At 48.7% G+C, this 15,761-nt stretch overlaps 3 protein-coding genes across 7 annotated transcripts; 1 reads left to right on the forward strand and 2 right to left on the reverse strand.

Annotated features, from left to right (window-relative positions):
- The first annotated feature begins 364 nt into the window (after positions 1-364).
- Positions 365-2,401, forward strand: LOC100193838 (uncharacterized). Its single transcript, NM_001138920.1, has 3 exons — positions 365-1,241; positions 1,339-1,706; positions 1,808-2,401. The coding sequence occupies exons 1-3, from the start codon at positions 410-412 to the stop codon at positions 2,147-2,149; spliced, it is 1,542 nt and encodes a 513-aa protein (NP_001132392.1). The 5' UTR covers positions 365-409; the 3' UTR covers positions 2,150-2,401.
- A 103-nt stretch (positions 2,402-2,504) lies between these two features.
- On the reverse strand, positions 2,505-6,266 carry LOC100193048 (uncharacterized). 3 transcript variants are annotated; one of them, XM_008659860.3, is made up of 3 exons: positions 6,048-6,266; positions 4,386-4,457; positions 2,505-3,609 (listed from the first exon to the last, which is right to left on the reverse strand). In XM_008659860.3, exons 2-3 carry the CDS (start codon positions 4,419-4,421, stop codon positions 2,734-2,736), a joined length of 912 nt encoding a protein of 303 aa, XP_008658082.1. In that variant the 5' UTR covers positions 4,422-4,457; positions 6,048-6,266; the 3' UTR covers positions 2,505-2,733. The 3 variants fall into 3 exon arrangements, with proteins under 3 accessions (XP_008658082.1, XP_008658084.1, NP_001131688.1); XM_008659862.4 differs by lacking the exon at positions 6,048-6,266 and adding an exon at positions 5,030-5,103; NM_001138216.1 differs by lacking the exon at positions 6,048-6,266 and adding an exon at positions 5,147-5,460 and having other exon boundaries at positions 2,555-3,609.
- Positions 6,267-6,930: 664 nt separating this feature from the next.
- LOC100194080 (sulfiredoxin, chloroplastic/mitochondrial) lies at positions 6,931-15,233 on the reverse strand. Of its 3 annotated transcripts, none has more exons than XM_035962069.1 (5): positions 14,691-15,233; positions 8,386-8,552; positions 7,657-7,707; positions 7,458-7,551; positions 6,995-7,382 (listed from the first exon to the last, which is right to left on the reverse strand). In XM_035962069.1, the coding sequence occupies exons 1-4, from the start codon at positions 14,842-14,844 to the stop codon at positions 7,459-7,461; spliced, it is 465 nt and encodes a 154-aa protein (XP_035817962.1). In that variant the 5' UTR covers positions 14,845-15,233; the 3' UTR covers positions 6,995-7,382; position 7,458. The 3 variants fall into 3 exon arrangements, with proteins under 3 accessions (XP_008659226.1, XP_035817962.1, NP_001296822.1); NM_001309893.1 differs by having other exon boundaries at positions 7,196-7,382; positions 7,657-7,690; positions 14,691-14,854; XM_008661004.2 differs by having other exon boundaries at positions 6,931-7,551; positions 7,657-7,690.
- Between the last annotated feature and the right edge of the window lie 528 nt (positions 15,234-15,761).

A 15,761-nucleotide genomic window follows, 5' to 3' on the forward strand; every position in this document is an offset into this window, starting at 1 on the left:
TCGTTTGAAAGTCGATATTAAAGGATCAGCCTTGATATTCAAATGAGATGTAATTCTAATTATATTATTTAGATGCCAATGAATTGAAGTTTGAAATTGTGTGGTCTAATTCCACGCAATACAGATGAGTGATGCTCTATATTGAAATATAGAGTTTCTAGTTATAGTACAATTCCGTGGAATTAGTTCTCTGATTCCAAATCTTAATTTCATGTATAACCAAACAATAGAATTTTGGAAAGCTAATTTCAGTCCCTGATTCTATACTCTAATGTCTACGTCTAAACAAAGTATTGCTATTTAAAGATTTTAGCCGCTTCAATTTCAGTCCCTAATCCTCTCCTCTCTTCCACAATCCTGCTGACATTGTTGTTCTGCACCAGCACAGCACCTCAACGAACGATGCGCGATGCCTTCTGCTTCTTCGTCCTCGTCTTCCTCCCTCTACATCATTGGCGACTCCTCGCGTCTCCGTGACGACCCCATCATCGAGGTCGGTGACATGGACGAGGACGGCAGCAGCGGCGGCGCGCTCTCGGGGTTAGTGGCAGAGCGCTTCGCATCGTCCTTCGAAACCCAAGGGTCCATTGACGCCCTCTGCAGGAAGTATGGAGTACCGGAGCAGTACTCGGCGGTCCTCCCCGCCGGCCACCAGCGCGCGTGTTCGCCCCCCGGGTCCGCCGTCTCCGTGTACGCGCACGCGCTGGAGGCCGGCATGCGCGTCCCGCTGCACGGCTTCTTCTGCGAGGTGCTCGCCCACTTCGGCGTCGCGCCGAGCCAGATCGCGCCCAACGGGTGGCGCGCCATGGCCGGCTTCGTCGTCCTCTCCCACTCCGCCGGCGTGGCCCCGTCTCTCCCCGTGTTCCGGCACTTCTTCTCACTGTGCGCGTTCAAGCTCAAGGGGTGGTACTACTTCCGTGGCAAGGACGCCGCCGGCTTGCTCTTCAAGGGGATGCCGCTTTCCATTGCTGGGTGGAAGGAGGCCTTCTTCTTCCTCAAGTCGCCGACGCCGTGGCCGTGCCCCGTGAAGTGGGGCGGGCTGTCCATGGGCTCCACTGTTGAGCCGGCGCTCACCAGAGAGGAGCAGAGCGTGGCCAAGAAGCTGCTCCGTGTTCACGGTGCGGCAGTCGATATCATGACGTATCTTTCCGAGAGCAATCTTGCTGCTGCAACGATTGCTGGTTCATCAGCGAAGCCGCCGCCGCCGCCGATTGGTACTACAAGCAGTGCTAGTGCCAAAGGTAACTCGAGCACGCCCGGAACTCCCAATCTCCCATCACTTGGTTTGTAAAACAAGGTAAGGTAAGGTAAGGTGCTATTGCTGTGGATGCGTGACAGGAATGGACCCTTGCGTCTACGACATGATGAAGAATCTGCGGGCGGCAAAGGCCGCGCAGGCGTCGGGAGTGACGGTGAAGACTGAGCCCAGCAGCGATACGCCGTCGTCCTGCAAAAAGAGGAAGGTGGTGGAGGATGCCACGAAACAGGATCCGCCGCGCCCCGAGCCACCGCATTATTCCCCTCCGGGCTTCTTCTCCGCGCACAAGTCACCGAAGGTTACCCGTGAGCCTGACGGCGGCGCCACCTCCGACTGGGAGCGGGCGCGGCGGATGCTACAGAGCATCGTCACGCCGGCGCTGGAGCAGACGTTCTCGGTGGCGAAGCCCTCCGACGTCATCGCCTCGAGCTACACGACAGCGCTACAGGTTCGCTTCCGCTCTAGACAGTGACGTGACGCCTCGTTCGTGCGTGTCTCGTTCTAACCAACTAGCTCTCATGCCCTGGTCGTGGGCGACGCACCGCGCAGGCCGCGAACTACGCGTCGTTCTCGCTGGGCTACGCGCTGGAGCTCGAGGATAAGCTCGCGGCAAGGGAGCGCGAGGCGGACGCGCTGCGGCGGGAGCTGTCGCAGGCCAAGGCCGAGCTCGCCGGCGCGAAGAAGGCGGCTGCGGAGGGGGTGAGGGGCGCCAGGGAGGCTGCCGTGCGCGACTTCCGGGGCTCCACGGAGCAGGTGGTCCGGTTCGCGGAGCACGCGTTGGCCGGGTACGAGAAGGGAATGGATGATATGAAGCGAGCCGTGCTGCGCAGGTACCCGCACCTCGACCCGGAGCAGCTCGTCGTGCCGGCGGACGGCGGCGGAGCTCAGTAATTAGCTCGTGGCAGATAAGATTTTTTGGCGTGCCGGTCCCCTAACTAACCTCAGGATCAGGCAGCGTTTGGTTAAATGGACCTTTGATGTATCCAGAGCCAAGTAGATAGCCATCAGACGTTAAACTTGCATATATATTTCTGTACGTGCATGACCTTGGTTTTCAGTGGTCTACTTGGCTGGATGCAAAATATGATCAACAGACATTATCAGTGGTCTACTTATTGGACTATGGAAAACAGACATTGGCCTATTGTTTTACTTCGAACTCCTTTCTTTTCACTTGTCAAACATGGGCGCTTTGAAGCATCCGGTCTTTGTCGTGCAAAACAAAGAAATGCTCTCGCACACCATGTTACCCCAGGCACTCTATATATATATATATATTTAGGAATCACAGCATTTGTACGAGCTCAAATAAGTTACATGGTTACGGTAGCAATCACACTTAAGTTACATGGTGATCTATTCATAATGTTATATGCTAGTATGTTCTTCTTTGCATTTACCATTACCAGGAAATTGAGAAGGAAAAGTTTGATGTTAATAGCCCTTCATGATACCTCCTTGCAAGTAACATGGAATCACAACTGCTTCTTAGCCAACTTTCTGTTATGCTCCAGAGCAGGGTAAACTCTCTGATACTGCAAGACAGCCCAAACAAGGTGCCTGAAAGAGAACTCGGGCCACAGAGGATCTGGATTCTGCAAGTGACTAAACGTTGTCTGCCAAAGGAGGAAATTGCTCAATCGAGTCTCGCCCGAAGTCCGGATGACAATATCAGGATCTGGGCATTCGGCACTATACATGTGGCGATCCAAATCCGCCACTGAAATCTCTGATCGCACACCGTTATTTGCAGCATGACCATTGCATTCGCCAATATGTTCGCTCTGAAACATTTCCATCCTTTCCGCACAGACTTGACTGACAGCATTGACAATCTCAGAAGTCGAGTTGTATGGCATGCAGATAGAAAAGACCAGCCCTGTGTTCCCAGCTGTGCTCGCCATCAGCTTCTCAGCCGCCAACCGCACCGGCTCATATAACAAGTCCAAGTTACCCCAAAAGTTGATCTTACAGTTAATCTTGTTGATTACACTTCGGTTCTCTAAGAGTTCGTTGATTTTTTCCTCCATTAACTGCATCAAGGATTCCACCTCACTTGGGTCCCTTTTAAAATTGTCGATGCTGAATGCGTAGACAGTGATGTACTTCACACCCATTTCATAGCAGTACATCAGACTTGCAATAAGGGTAGAGAAACCCATCCTGTGACCCGCTCCTTCTTGCATGCTTCTGAATTTAGCATATCGACGATTGCCATCCATAATAAATGCAATGTGCTTCGGCATTGGGCCATATGAGAGGATGGCTATGAGGCACTTGCGTAGGAAATTCTGAAGGCTTGAAAGCACACCGGCTGTAACCATCTCATTAGGATTCTCTGCCTTCGGATCCTACACCAAAAGCAAATAAAGAACTGAGCACAGTCTTATATGTTATAAGAATTCTTGTCCATGTCAGCATAACAACAAGGTTATAGCTCTTTGAAGATTTTTACAAGCCTAAGAGTATCTCCATTAGTTCCCTAGAAAATGCTCCCTACACTCAGATTTAGCGAGTTGGTAAATATATATTGGGAACACAAAAAAAAAAACTCTAGCCTCCAACATTTCCAAATTCTTAGGTTGCTAAATATTTTCAAATTACATTGGCTCAACTTTTTTCTAATTAATACTTGCAGCTTTAAAGTTAGTTTTATTTGTACGGTAAAATTTAATAATCATTATTCTTCTCTTCATTACTATTTTTATTCGCATGAATTACAGTCGGTCATTTTTCTCTATTTTTTTTGGATGGGTATCTTTAGACTTATCAACGAGGATGATAAAATCATTCTTTCCACAGCTCAAATTATTCAAAGTGCATTAATTGTACACGGTGCGAACTCGATGGCAAACAAGTGATTTTACGTTGTGATTGACACACAAAATTGGCTATTGGGAGTTCCAAACAGCTCCCTAAGTCCGAGGACTAAATAGAGACATTTAGAAAGCTGGTATATTTGGGAATCTCATTTAAGTAACTGTTGGAGCATGATTTTTTGCTAATAACAACCTAAATTAATTTTAGTGACTTTTTTAGGGGACTATTGAAGATGCTCTAATAACTGATATCTAAATGCTTTATCAAGAAATTAATCAACATATGCTGCTGCAAATATGAAACTCACCACATTAGGTGTGGGAAAGATAAGTGACCCCACCATTCCGATGATGAGGGACTATACGACCAATTACCAAAGCTGCAAACAGGAAAACACATGATTAAAGAAAAGGGTGAATGATCACCATCAGGATAAAGTACAGTTAAAAAGAACCGAAACCAAGCAACATTTGGCATTAGAAAGAACATGGTGCAAGGGTTTTACAAGCAAGCCGCACAACGCAGTAAGCCAGTAATGAGCTCAAGCCGCATCATCTTGGGCCATGAATGGTGAGATCCACTGATTACTAGGTGATTGGAGCGAATGATTTTCCCAGGTGCAAATGATGAGAGCCACTGGGGTTTCAGATCTACAACTAGGCTGCATATCCAAGGGGCGTCCAATTCCAGTTATGACGCACACGATGGGATAAAAAAGCGAGGAGGACAGCACTTCAGTGAAGGTCAGTGTTTCCGCTGCTGATGCAAAAGCGCCTTAGGGACAATAGCTTTGCCTTTTATTTAAGCTCATCTGGGTTGGATCAAATTCTAGTGCTCTTGTAGGTGCCACAATCCTAGTGTTCTTGTAGGACAAAAAGTTGATTACGATTGGAAACTATAGCTAAACACCAAATAAATTAAGAAAGACTGCCGAGGATTAGGACTGCTTACCCACCCAAAGCTTTCCCCTCACCTCCCATACGGCCAGTCAAGAACGAACACACGTAGACGTTTCATCGAGCACATGTTGAGCAAGGGAGGCGAGCACCATAGAGAGAGCCAACTGACCTGCAGATTGAGGACTCGGAGGTCTGGAAGCGAAGGCCGACGAACGAGGGGGGCGATCGAGCGAGAGCGGTGGCGGAGCAGCGAGCAGGTGGTACTATTGGATGAGGAGGGTCGGACTCAGAAGGGGAATTTGTAGCATTCCCATCGTCTCGCTCTCGCGGTCTCGCCGGACGCGCGGAGGCGGAGCGGAGACGGGAGAAGGGCGAGAGAGACACGGAGCCAGCACGTTGCGCTCCTCAAGAATCCAATCTTTTTTGTTGTTTTTTTTCGTGTGCTGCGGGTGACCCGTGCCACCACCACGACTCCTCCGTGAGACCGTGACGCTAGCTGGAAACGCCCGCCGGGTCGCGGGCGCGCCTGTTTATCCGCAACAGTTGGAGCGCGCAGCCAAATCTCTTCTAGTTTCCACCATTGTACGGCACTACGGCCACTGCGATCGTCAACACTTACAAAAAAAAACTTTGTCGTACTTGAACGGCCACTGCGATCTGGAGCTCAACCCCTATCTTTCGTTGACCTCGAGTTCACAGGTGCTACGGCACGCAGCTGCCTTCTCGCCGCATAGGTTGAATACGTGCAGTGAATGGGTCAGGGGGGCCGGAGGAGATGGCGTGCAGCCGCAGTGGATCTCGCATGTTAAGTCCAGTCCATTCGATCAGTACATTCCGTCCATAGAATTCGATCTGTTGTATTCTCTTGGACTAAGCAAGGCGATTGATTGGTTTGGACGCTTATATGAGGTGATTCTAGAGAAGGGATCTGATGTATACTTGTATAGTGATACACCATGTAAAAGTGAAGTTCCAACTTGTACATCACCCTTGGCTGAGACCCCATCGGTGGTGGTATTGAACCACAGGGAGAGGGTGAGGGAGAGGGGAGAGGAAGAGGTGGTCCTCACCGGCGATGAGCACCGTCGTCGACGGTCCTTGCAGGGCGGCGGTCGTCTTGCAACTAGGGCGGTGGAGAAGGATGTCAAGGGAGGTGGAGCTCTAGTGTGGGGGTCGAGGGCGATTTGATCCTGTCCGCCCTTCTCCCTCTTCCTCCCATGCCGCCACGGCACATCGGGCGCAACTCACACTCTCCGCCCGCTCTCGTCTCTCACTTGCTCGCTCACGCCACCTCAAAGCTAGCATGTAGGGCGTTGTCTAGGCCGCGACGTCAGCGCGTGGCACGGCCGCTAGTGCCTCTGCTCGTCGGCAGCGAACAGCTGCGTATCAGCCATAGCCGTCGATCACGCAGATCTTCGACCCAATTTTCACACGATTTTCTAATTCAAACTTGGTTCCAAACCTCTACAAAACTTGCTGAGGAATAGTATGACTACAACTTTGGTTGTTGGCGCTCAAACAAAAGATCAGCCAATTGCTCAAATTTAAGCTCTGAAGATCGACTCGAAAGCTGCTCTAAGTGTTCATCGCCATCCTCAATTTAGTTTCATCAGTTAGACTTCTGAACCGTTCCATTTAACCCACTTCGAGCTTAAATTTAAATATGAGTTCACCCGTTTGAAGCTTAGACAAGTACTCCGATCAGTCCTATGCACATCCGAGTTTTGTTTGGTCAAGATTTCACCAACCTTTTGTGCGGAGAATCTCACAGAAATCAAGTTCCTCTGAAACTTAACAGCCCATCTAAAATATCCAAAATCAGGTTTGCTCATCTAAAACTATCCAAAATCAGATTTAAATCAGATTTGCTAAAACTGGATACCAACATTGACGTACCATGTTAGAGTCACTTGCATCATCAAACTTAGCATTTGAGCTCCCAAACTTGACATATAAATTAAATCTCCAAACTTTCATTAGTGTGCCCCAACATAGCATGACACATCAGCATCCAGTATAAGCAAACTTGGTTTTGAATATTTTTTTGCACGAGCCAAACAAGTTACATGACTCGTTTTTTCTGGTTTTCTAGATGATCTAAATGACACAGCGTGCCGACTGCTGCTGCATTTTTCTTTTTTTACAAAAATCTCGTAGAAATGGAATGATCTACTGAGCGGGTGGTACTCATCCATCCACTGATCGAAAAGAGTGTTGTAGGCAAAATTAACATTTTCTGATGCTGCTGGGTACAGAAGTACTATTCACCACTCTGTTTGGACAACATTTACAGGTATGGAGAATTGCAGACGAGACGACGAAAAGACCATGGAAGCTTCTGTTTTAGCTCTAGATACACAGATCACTTTGTAACTGAATAAAATATAACTCATCGCATATGGTGCCTGAAAGAGCAAACTGAAGTTCAGTGCATCAAGTAATTCAAAAATGGAATCCAAGCTGAAGGAAGGTGCTCTCGCCTCAGTGTTTCCTTTGTCCCACGGCGAACTTTGCAGCGGATGGTTGGGAGACCAAGGCGCTGGTGAGCCTCGTAGCGGTGGCATCCAGAGAAGCCTGAAGATCACACAGGAGAATATTCAGGACGAGAAAAATGGATCTAGATCTCCAAATAGTGAGAGCATGAGTGACTAATTCGTTCTGGAATCTTGGACTACCCACCATAATAGACCCCATCGACCTCCAACACATCAATCTGCAGTAGTCAAGAAACTGAGCCAAGTAAAAATCATAGCATCCAGAAAATCCAGCAATGTGCTCCATAACGTGGCTCAGATGCAGGAAACTGAAGGCTAAATATCTTAGCAAAGCTCAATCTAATTAAACTGGTGTTTTTTCTGCTCTTTGTGAGTATATAAGAGTTTAAGAAAACTAATGCACAGTTTTTTCATCACTAATAACACATTTTTTTCATCATGTGTCCGGTTTTCCAGATAACTGCGATGGAACATAAATGTGCACAACTCTTATTGGATCGTGATGAACAAATGGTCATACTTATTTGATGTTGTACCTATAGTTTCAAACAACAAGGAGCAACATCTAAGTACATCCACACATATTTAAGAGAACCGTCAGCTTTGGCATAATGTCATACCATGGAGGGAATATGACATATTAACATGAAATTCACTGAAACATTGGGCAAATAAAAAACCTGATTTGTTTGTGTTAAAAGCATATTCTTTTGCGATTCAATGAATTCAGTAATGTGGAAAGTGTACAAGCATTGGCTCAGAATTTAATTACAAGTTGATTCACATGTGCTAAATTCCTAAGAAGAGTGCTTGAATCTGATAGAAAACTCATCTAGGTAGGTCAGGACTAACCAATAATTGTACTCGTGGATGATGAGATATGAAATGAAAAGATACAGATATAGATACCCACAGGTACTTGGAGGCCGATGACACGGATACTGTCCATGAGTTCTTGCACCTTGACTGGATCATTGGCCCGCGTTCGCATCAGTGGCCTCCGGATTTGGTCCAGTGGAATTTCCATTATCACTGGGCCCTTCTTCTCCGAATCTGTTGTCAGGGATGGCACTGCTGCACCTGTATAACGAAAGTGTAGACCTCGTTTATACATTCGGCACCATGAACTCCATTGGTAATCATTTCCCACACAAGAAAAGAAACCGATTTGGACATAGGGAGATATATATTTTAGCATGCTGAAACAGTTGGTGTGTCAACATATCTCGTGTGTCCAGGGAAATTACGCAATGAAATTAGTATCTCTATATCAGGAGACATGTGTTCTGCAGGACGCTCATCCCCTAACTTTTTTTTACTAATTTCTTTGTAGCTACTTCTGAATCAGGTAGTGTGTATTTGCTGAAAAAACTAAAATGAACTTCCAATGAATTTGAACCGCACTATGGAATCAATAACCCACAATCTAGTTGCTTGAATCAACTCACTTGGGCACGCCTGCATAGTGCACACCCTAGACACCCCAGCAAATTCAGTAACACGAGGATACAATGTTTGACAAAAAATAAATTCTCTACATCAGTTCCCCAGCTCAAGAGATACCAACTTCGTGGACTGAAGTACTGAACTCAAGCACACGCACACGCACTCCAATAATTCAAAAACAAAACCTGTTGCAGTACAATAAGGACTTGTTCGTTTCTTCAGCATTCCACCCTGGAATCGTTTTAGCTGATCAAAACTTATATAAATTACACAAGCAATCCGGCTAGCAATCGTCAAGGTTATTAAAACGACAAAACGTTGAAACACTCATGGGTGAGTTTTAACTTTTAAACGGTTTAAACAAAGTTTAAACGTAGTTTTAAACAACATAGGGAAATTTCAATATATCATAATTTCAGGCAATTATATCAAGTCAAATACCAAACAACCAACATAAGTTCACATAATAATATTGTGCAAAATGACATGTCCACAACCACATTACCACAATAACAGTGGAGCACCCTTCATCAATCCTTCTTCCTTCAGCAAGCGAGCAACAGGAGGCTAGATTACTCACCAGTGGAGCATACGCCAGCGGACAGTGGGACAGTCAGTCTCTGTACTCTGTAGTCCTGCCGCAGTGGGACAACTGAGGCGGGGCTGGCAGCGCCGGACGGGCGGCGCAAGAGGGAGGACGGCCTGGAGCGCGGCGGCCTGGAGCGGCGGCACGCAGAGGCTCTGAGGCGGGGCTGGAGGACGGCCTGGAGAGCAGCGGCATGGAGCGGCCTGGAGAGCAGCGGCCTGGAGGGAGGACGGCCTGGAGAGCAGCTGCCTGGAGCGGCGGCGGCCTGGAGCAGCGGCACGCAAAGGCGGGGCTCGCGGCGCCGGATGGGCGCCGCAGGAGGGTTGGAGCAGCGGCAGCGGCGGCCTGGAGGCTGGAGCGCGCCCTGGAGTACGGCGGCTGGTGAGAACGCGAGTTCCTAATTGGGTTGGTGATAGTGCGGCCTGTAGCGGCGGGCTGGGCGGGAGTTTCTAATTGGGCTGGGCCAATTTCTAGCAGCAGACGCATTAAACGCCCGAAACGCGGCGTTTCACTCTATACCGCGTTTAAACGTCAAAACGCGACGTTTAAACGACGTTAAACGACGTTTTACGACGAATCGTAAAACGTTTTGTCGTTTCACTTTCTGTCAGCGTTTTATAGTTTAAACGACGTTTAAACGTCGTTTTAACGTCGTTTTAATAAGCATGGCAATCGTTCCAGGCGAACCGAACAGATCCTAAGGGATCGAACAAAGGTGTGAGCAACGCTTCCCAGGAGGACACTACGGAGAAGACGAAGGATACAACCACTTCAGAAGGAAGGGCGCGTCACGTGAGGAAAGCCAGCGTTCACATATCCGGTCCAGAATGGGCCGTGTAACATGGTCGTATTTGGGTTCGCATATCCGGTCCAGAATGGGCCGTGTAACATGGCCATATTTGGGCCATGTCTTAATAAGGAGTATTAAACCCTGGACAAGGGAAACGCATGGGAAAACAGATAGCTATAGCTACACGCCACCATCCTATCTTCCTCTCCACGTCTCCTTCCTTCTCCTCTACTCTTCAGCCTTCCCTCATCAGAGGTGTTAACAAAAGGGGATCATGCAAGTACGTTGCTAGAGACAACCTAATAATTAGTATTAAACCCTGGACAAGGAAGGGAAACGCATGGGAAAACAGATAGCTACAGCTACACGCCACCATCCTATCTTCCCCTCCACGTCTCCTTCTTCCTTCTCCTCTACTCTTCAGCCTTCCCTCATCAGAGGTGTTAACAATCTGGTATCAAAGCCCACCGACCCCGGATCCCATCGGTAACTGCCCCCGGCGACCCCGATCGGCGGCCATGGCGTACTCCGACGCTGCCACCTGCCAGCTGCTCGACGAATTGCAGCATATGGAAGAGCGCCTCTCCGGCGTCATCAGCGGGCGTTGCGACGGCGTACAACGACATGTGGACGAGCGCTGCGACGACATACAAGCTCACTTCACATCACGCTGAGAATCCATTCAGCAGCAAGTTGACGTCGCGGCGCTACGCGGCGAGGAGCGTCTGATCGCGCTCGAGGCGATGAAGTCCGACTACGACCTCTGGCATCCGGATCTGGAGAAGCGAGTCGAGGACATTGCCTTGGAGGTGAACCACGTCAACCGCTTCCTCGAGCATGAGCATCAGGCGACGTCCTTCGTCAAGCCCGGCATATTCGGTCCTCACGAGTCGGCTGCCGCGCGCTCATCTGCCGGCCACCACCATGCCGACGGGCCATTCGGCCACCGCTTCGAGCCAAATCACCAGGAGCGTGAGTCGGGGTGTGCGGATTTCACCCGACTCACGGCCCGGTCAAGGGTACGTACTCAGGCCACCCTACCCGTGTTGCTGGATTCATGCCTGAGCAGTTTTATCCTCACGAATCACCACACGAGATGGGTCGATCTGGTTACGGAAGATTGCCGAAACTTAATTTTCCACTGTTTGATGGGAATCAGCCACAACTTTGGAAATCCAAGTGTGAAAAATACTTTGAGATGTATGAGACCGAATACCACATGTGGGTGAAAGTAGCTACTATGCATTTCGAAGGGCGCGCAGCGCGATGGCTTCAATCTGTTGAGCGTCGCCTGCGTCAGTTATCCTGGGAGGAGTTTTGTACACTTGTCCACGACCGTTTTGGTCGTGAGCAACACGAAACCCTGATTCGCCAGCTGTTTCACATTAGGCAAACCACTTATGTACCTGAGTATGTCGATCAGTTTCACTCATTAGTGGATGAAACAAGCTTTAGTGGCTGCCCCAGTGTTGGCTCTACCCGATTTTTCCCTTCCATTTTGCATTTACACAGATGCCTGTCTTACTGGTATTGGCTCTGTTCTCATGCAGCAAGGCCACCCCTTGGCGTTTCTCACTAAAGCTCTTGGACCCAAGAATCAAGGCTTGTCCACGTACGAAAAAGAGTATATGGCAATCATGGTAGCTGTGGCTCATTGGCGATCCTACCTCCAGTTAGCTGAATTCCATATTTACACAGATCATCAAAGTTTGACCCAGCTCAACGAACAGCGCCTGCATACAGTGTGGCAACAGAAACTGTACACAAAGTTGGTTGGGCTACAGTATCGTATTATCTATAAGCGTGGCTGTGATAACGCCGCAGCTGATGCTTGTCTCGTTGTCCCCAACCGGCATCTCAGTTGTTCCACATCTCCCAGTGTACTCCAACATGGATCACTGAAATCCAGCAGAGCTATCAGCAGGATAATCAGGCCCAACAGTTACTAGCTGAATTGGCAATCAGTTCTGACCACACTTCAGCTTTCACATTGCAGCAAGGTATTATCAGGCATAAGGGTCGTATATGGATCGGGAACAACAAAGAGTTGCAATTCAAAATCATGTCGGCGCTGCATGATTCATCTGTCGGGGGTCATTCAGGTGTTCACGTCACATATCGGCGGATTAAACAGCTATTCTCTTGGAAGGATATGAAGCGACATGTACACCAGTTTGTGCAATCATGTGCTGTCTGTCAACAGGCAAAGCCGGATTGAGCTCGTTATCCCGGTTTGCTCTCACCTTTGCCTGTTCCTCCACATGCGTGGCACACCATTTCCATGGACTTTGTGGAAGGGCTTCCCAAATCTAACGCCATGGACTGCATTTTGGTCATTGTGGATACTTTTTCAAAGTATGGTCATTTCCTCTCCCTGGCTCACCCGTTCTCAGCAGCAAAGGTAGCCAAATTGTTCCTTGACAACATCTACAAGCTTCATGGAATGCCAGTCAAGATTGTGTCTGACCGAGATCGGGTCTTCACTAGTAATTTCTGGCAGCAACTATTTCAGTTGACTGGTACACAACTTTGTATGAGCTCTGCATATCATCCGCAGTCGGATGGGCAAACAGAGCGAGTTAACCAATGCATTGAGACATATTTGCGCTGCTTTGTTCATGCGTGTCCAACAAAATGGTGTCACTGGCTTTCCGTTGCTGAGTTTTGGTATAACACAAATTACCATTCTGCTCTTGGTCGTTTGCCATTTGAAGTTCTCTATGGCCACCCACCCCGCTACTTCGGAGTCTCCACATCAGAAGCTGTCAATGCCCAAGATCTGCAAGCATGGCTCCAGGATCGTGAGGTTATATCACGTCTCGTCCAGCAGCATCTGGAACGAGCTCAGGCAAGAATGAAGCGCCAAGCTGACCAAAAGCGATCCGAACGCAGTTTCAATGTGGGAGATCAGGTTTATCTCAAGCTCCATCCGTATGTGCAGTCATCTGTTGCTACCCGTTCCAATCAGAAATTGGCTTTCAAGTTCTTCGGGCCCTATACTGTTCTGCAACGCATTGGTTCTGTCGCATACCGCCTGCAGTTACCCGAACATGCCACCATCCACCCGGTCTTTCATGTATCACAACTCAAGGCGTCAGTAGGAAGGCAGCATTCTGTGATTCCGGTTTTACCATCTGCTGACCATGTTTTACAGGTTCCAGTACAACTGCTCGACCGTCGATTGATCCAGCGCGGTGGCGCCATGGTCGCACAAGTGAAAACGCGCTGGTCAGGCCTGGATCCTACACTGGCCACCTGGGAGGACGCCGAAGCTCTAAAGGCCAAGTTTCCTCATGCACCCGCTTGGGGGCAAGCGGTGTCTGAAGAGGAGGGGAATGTGAGCAACGCTTCCCAGAAGGACACTACGGAGAAGAAGAAGGATACAACCACTGAGAACACAGCTTCAGAAGGAAGGGCGCGTCGCGTGAGGAAAGCCAGCATTCGCATATCCGGTCCAGAATGGGCCGTGTAACATGGCCGTATTTGGGCCGCGTCTGTAAGACTGCCTCCAACAAGGATCGGTATATGGTTCTGTCCTCTATATTTAGCGTCTTCACTCGTTTGAAGGCGCCCAACAACGACCGCTATTTCATCCACTAAAAGATAGAGGGTGTCCTTTGGCCGCTACATTTAGTGTCTTCCTGTGCATCCGCTATCACAGCGGCCGCCGCTGCCGAGGAGGAACGTGCACCAGATCACAAGGTGGAGGCCGCACGCGCCATATCACCGGAAAAGGAAGGAGGTCGTGCGGCCGCCGATGAGGAGAGCATACAACCAACGTGGAGCAGAGCGTGCGGCCACCGCAAGAAGCAGGAGCACACGCGGCCACCGGCGAGAAGGAGACAGCACAGTCGTCGACATGGAGAAGAGTGCAGGTGCCAGCGTTGAGGAGGAGCGCGCATGGCTGCCGGCTGCCGGCGAGGAACCCAAGCGCGCGCAGCCACCAACGAGATGAAGCAGAGCGAGCAACAGATCACCAGCAGGATGAGCATGCACACCGTCTGTAGCGTTTTCTCTTTTTTTTATTTCAGTTAGAAATACATTGAAAATAACTGGGTAGAAATTTGTGGTTAATAATATTAGTGAAAATATGGAAAATGTGATAAGGACGAAATTTAGAGGATATTGCTAGAGAAAGTCTAGATATAGAGAACGAAATCTTTTATAAAGTGTTGTAAAGGATAAAGAATATTTCTTTAGAGGACGAAATTTAGAGTAGAGACAACCTAATAATTAGTATTAAACCCTGGACAAGGAAGGGAAACGCACGGGAAAACAGATAGCTACAGCTACACGCCGCCATCCTATCTTCCTCTCCACGTCTCCTTCTTCCTTCTCCTCTACTTTTCAGCCTTCCCTCATCAGAGGTGTTAACAAAAGGGGATCATGCAAGTACCGTTGGAGGAGGAAGCGGAGAGCGCCAGATTCCTGCTCCTCGTTCCGCTCGCGCTCCTTCCCCTTCCTGGAGCGAAGGAGGCGTACGGGACCGCGCTGCGGGGGAGGAGGGCGCCGGGGCCCATCGCCAAATCCAGGGTCGAACTCGACGCCATGGCTGCCGTGCTGCTGCCCGGTCTGTTGCCGGGCCCCGCCGAGAGGCCGTAGCGTGTCAGAGTGTCGCGTCGATGTGTACCACAAGAGTTATCTGGGCTAGATGTTAGAGCAAATGGGCCGATCAGCACAGAAATGGCATGATTCGAGCGTCACGCATGTACAACATCGAGTAGATCGATTTTCCAAGTAAGGAGAGTAGGAGACAGACAGACACCTAACACTATTCCTAATCTAAAGTATACTTCAGTATCTAAAAATGAAATGAATGCTAATGCTAAAAATCAGCTAAATCATAAGTGAAACGTTATGCATACACTAAAGAGGAAAAACGATATCCCTCCTCTCATGGTCCGGGTCTGGTCCGTAAACTCGCACAGAGATTTATTGCATGATATTGTACCTCCATCAGAAGGTCTAGACTATATGGTCGGCTGCGAACCTATAGAGAGGTTTATGTGGGGATATTGTCCCTCTCCTAGACAGTTCGGACCTATGGTCCGAACGGTCTATGAGCCCGAAGAGAGATTCATGCACGGATATTGTACCTCCTACATATGGTTCGAACCTTATGGTCGTACGGTTCGAAAATCCACATACAACAAAGAGGGTCCTACAGGGGTACCGTCCCTCCTCTGTTCTAGACCCATGTGTCACACCCGGATTTAAGGAATAAAGTCGGGTGCATCTCATATGTGCACCAAAAAAACATCACATATAATAAAAAAGTGTATAGAGATAAATATCACAAGTATCATTATTACATAGTGGAAGTCTTACAAAAATAAATGATAATAATAAAATGCTAATATTATTCCTTGGCGCCATCAAGCTGACTAGGAGACGCCACCTAGATCAACTCGTACTCCTCATTATAGGGCTCTTCCTGGACCACCTGCTCTTCACCTGTGGGGGGTTA

This window comes from Zea mays, chromosome 9, assembly GCF_902167145.1.
Source record: "Zea mays cultivar B73 chromosome 9, Zm-B73-REFERENCE-NAM-5.0, whole genome shotgun sequence".
Taxonomy (NCBI): Eukaryota; Viridiplantae; Streptophyta; class Magnoliopsida; order Poales; family Poaceae; genus Zea; species Zea mays.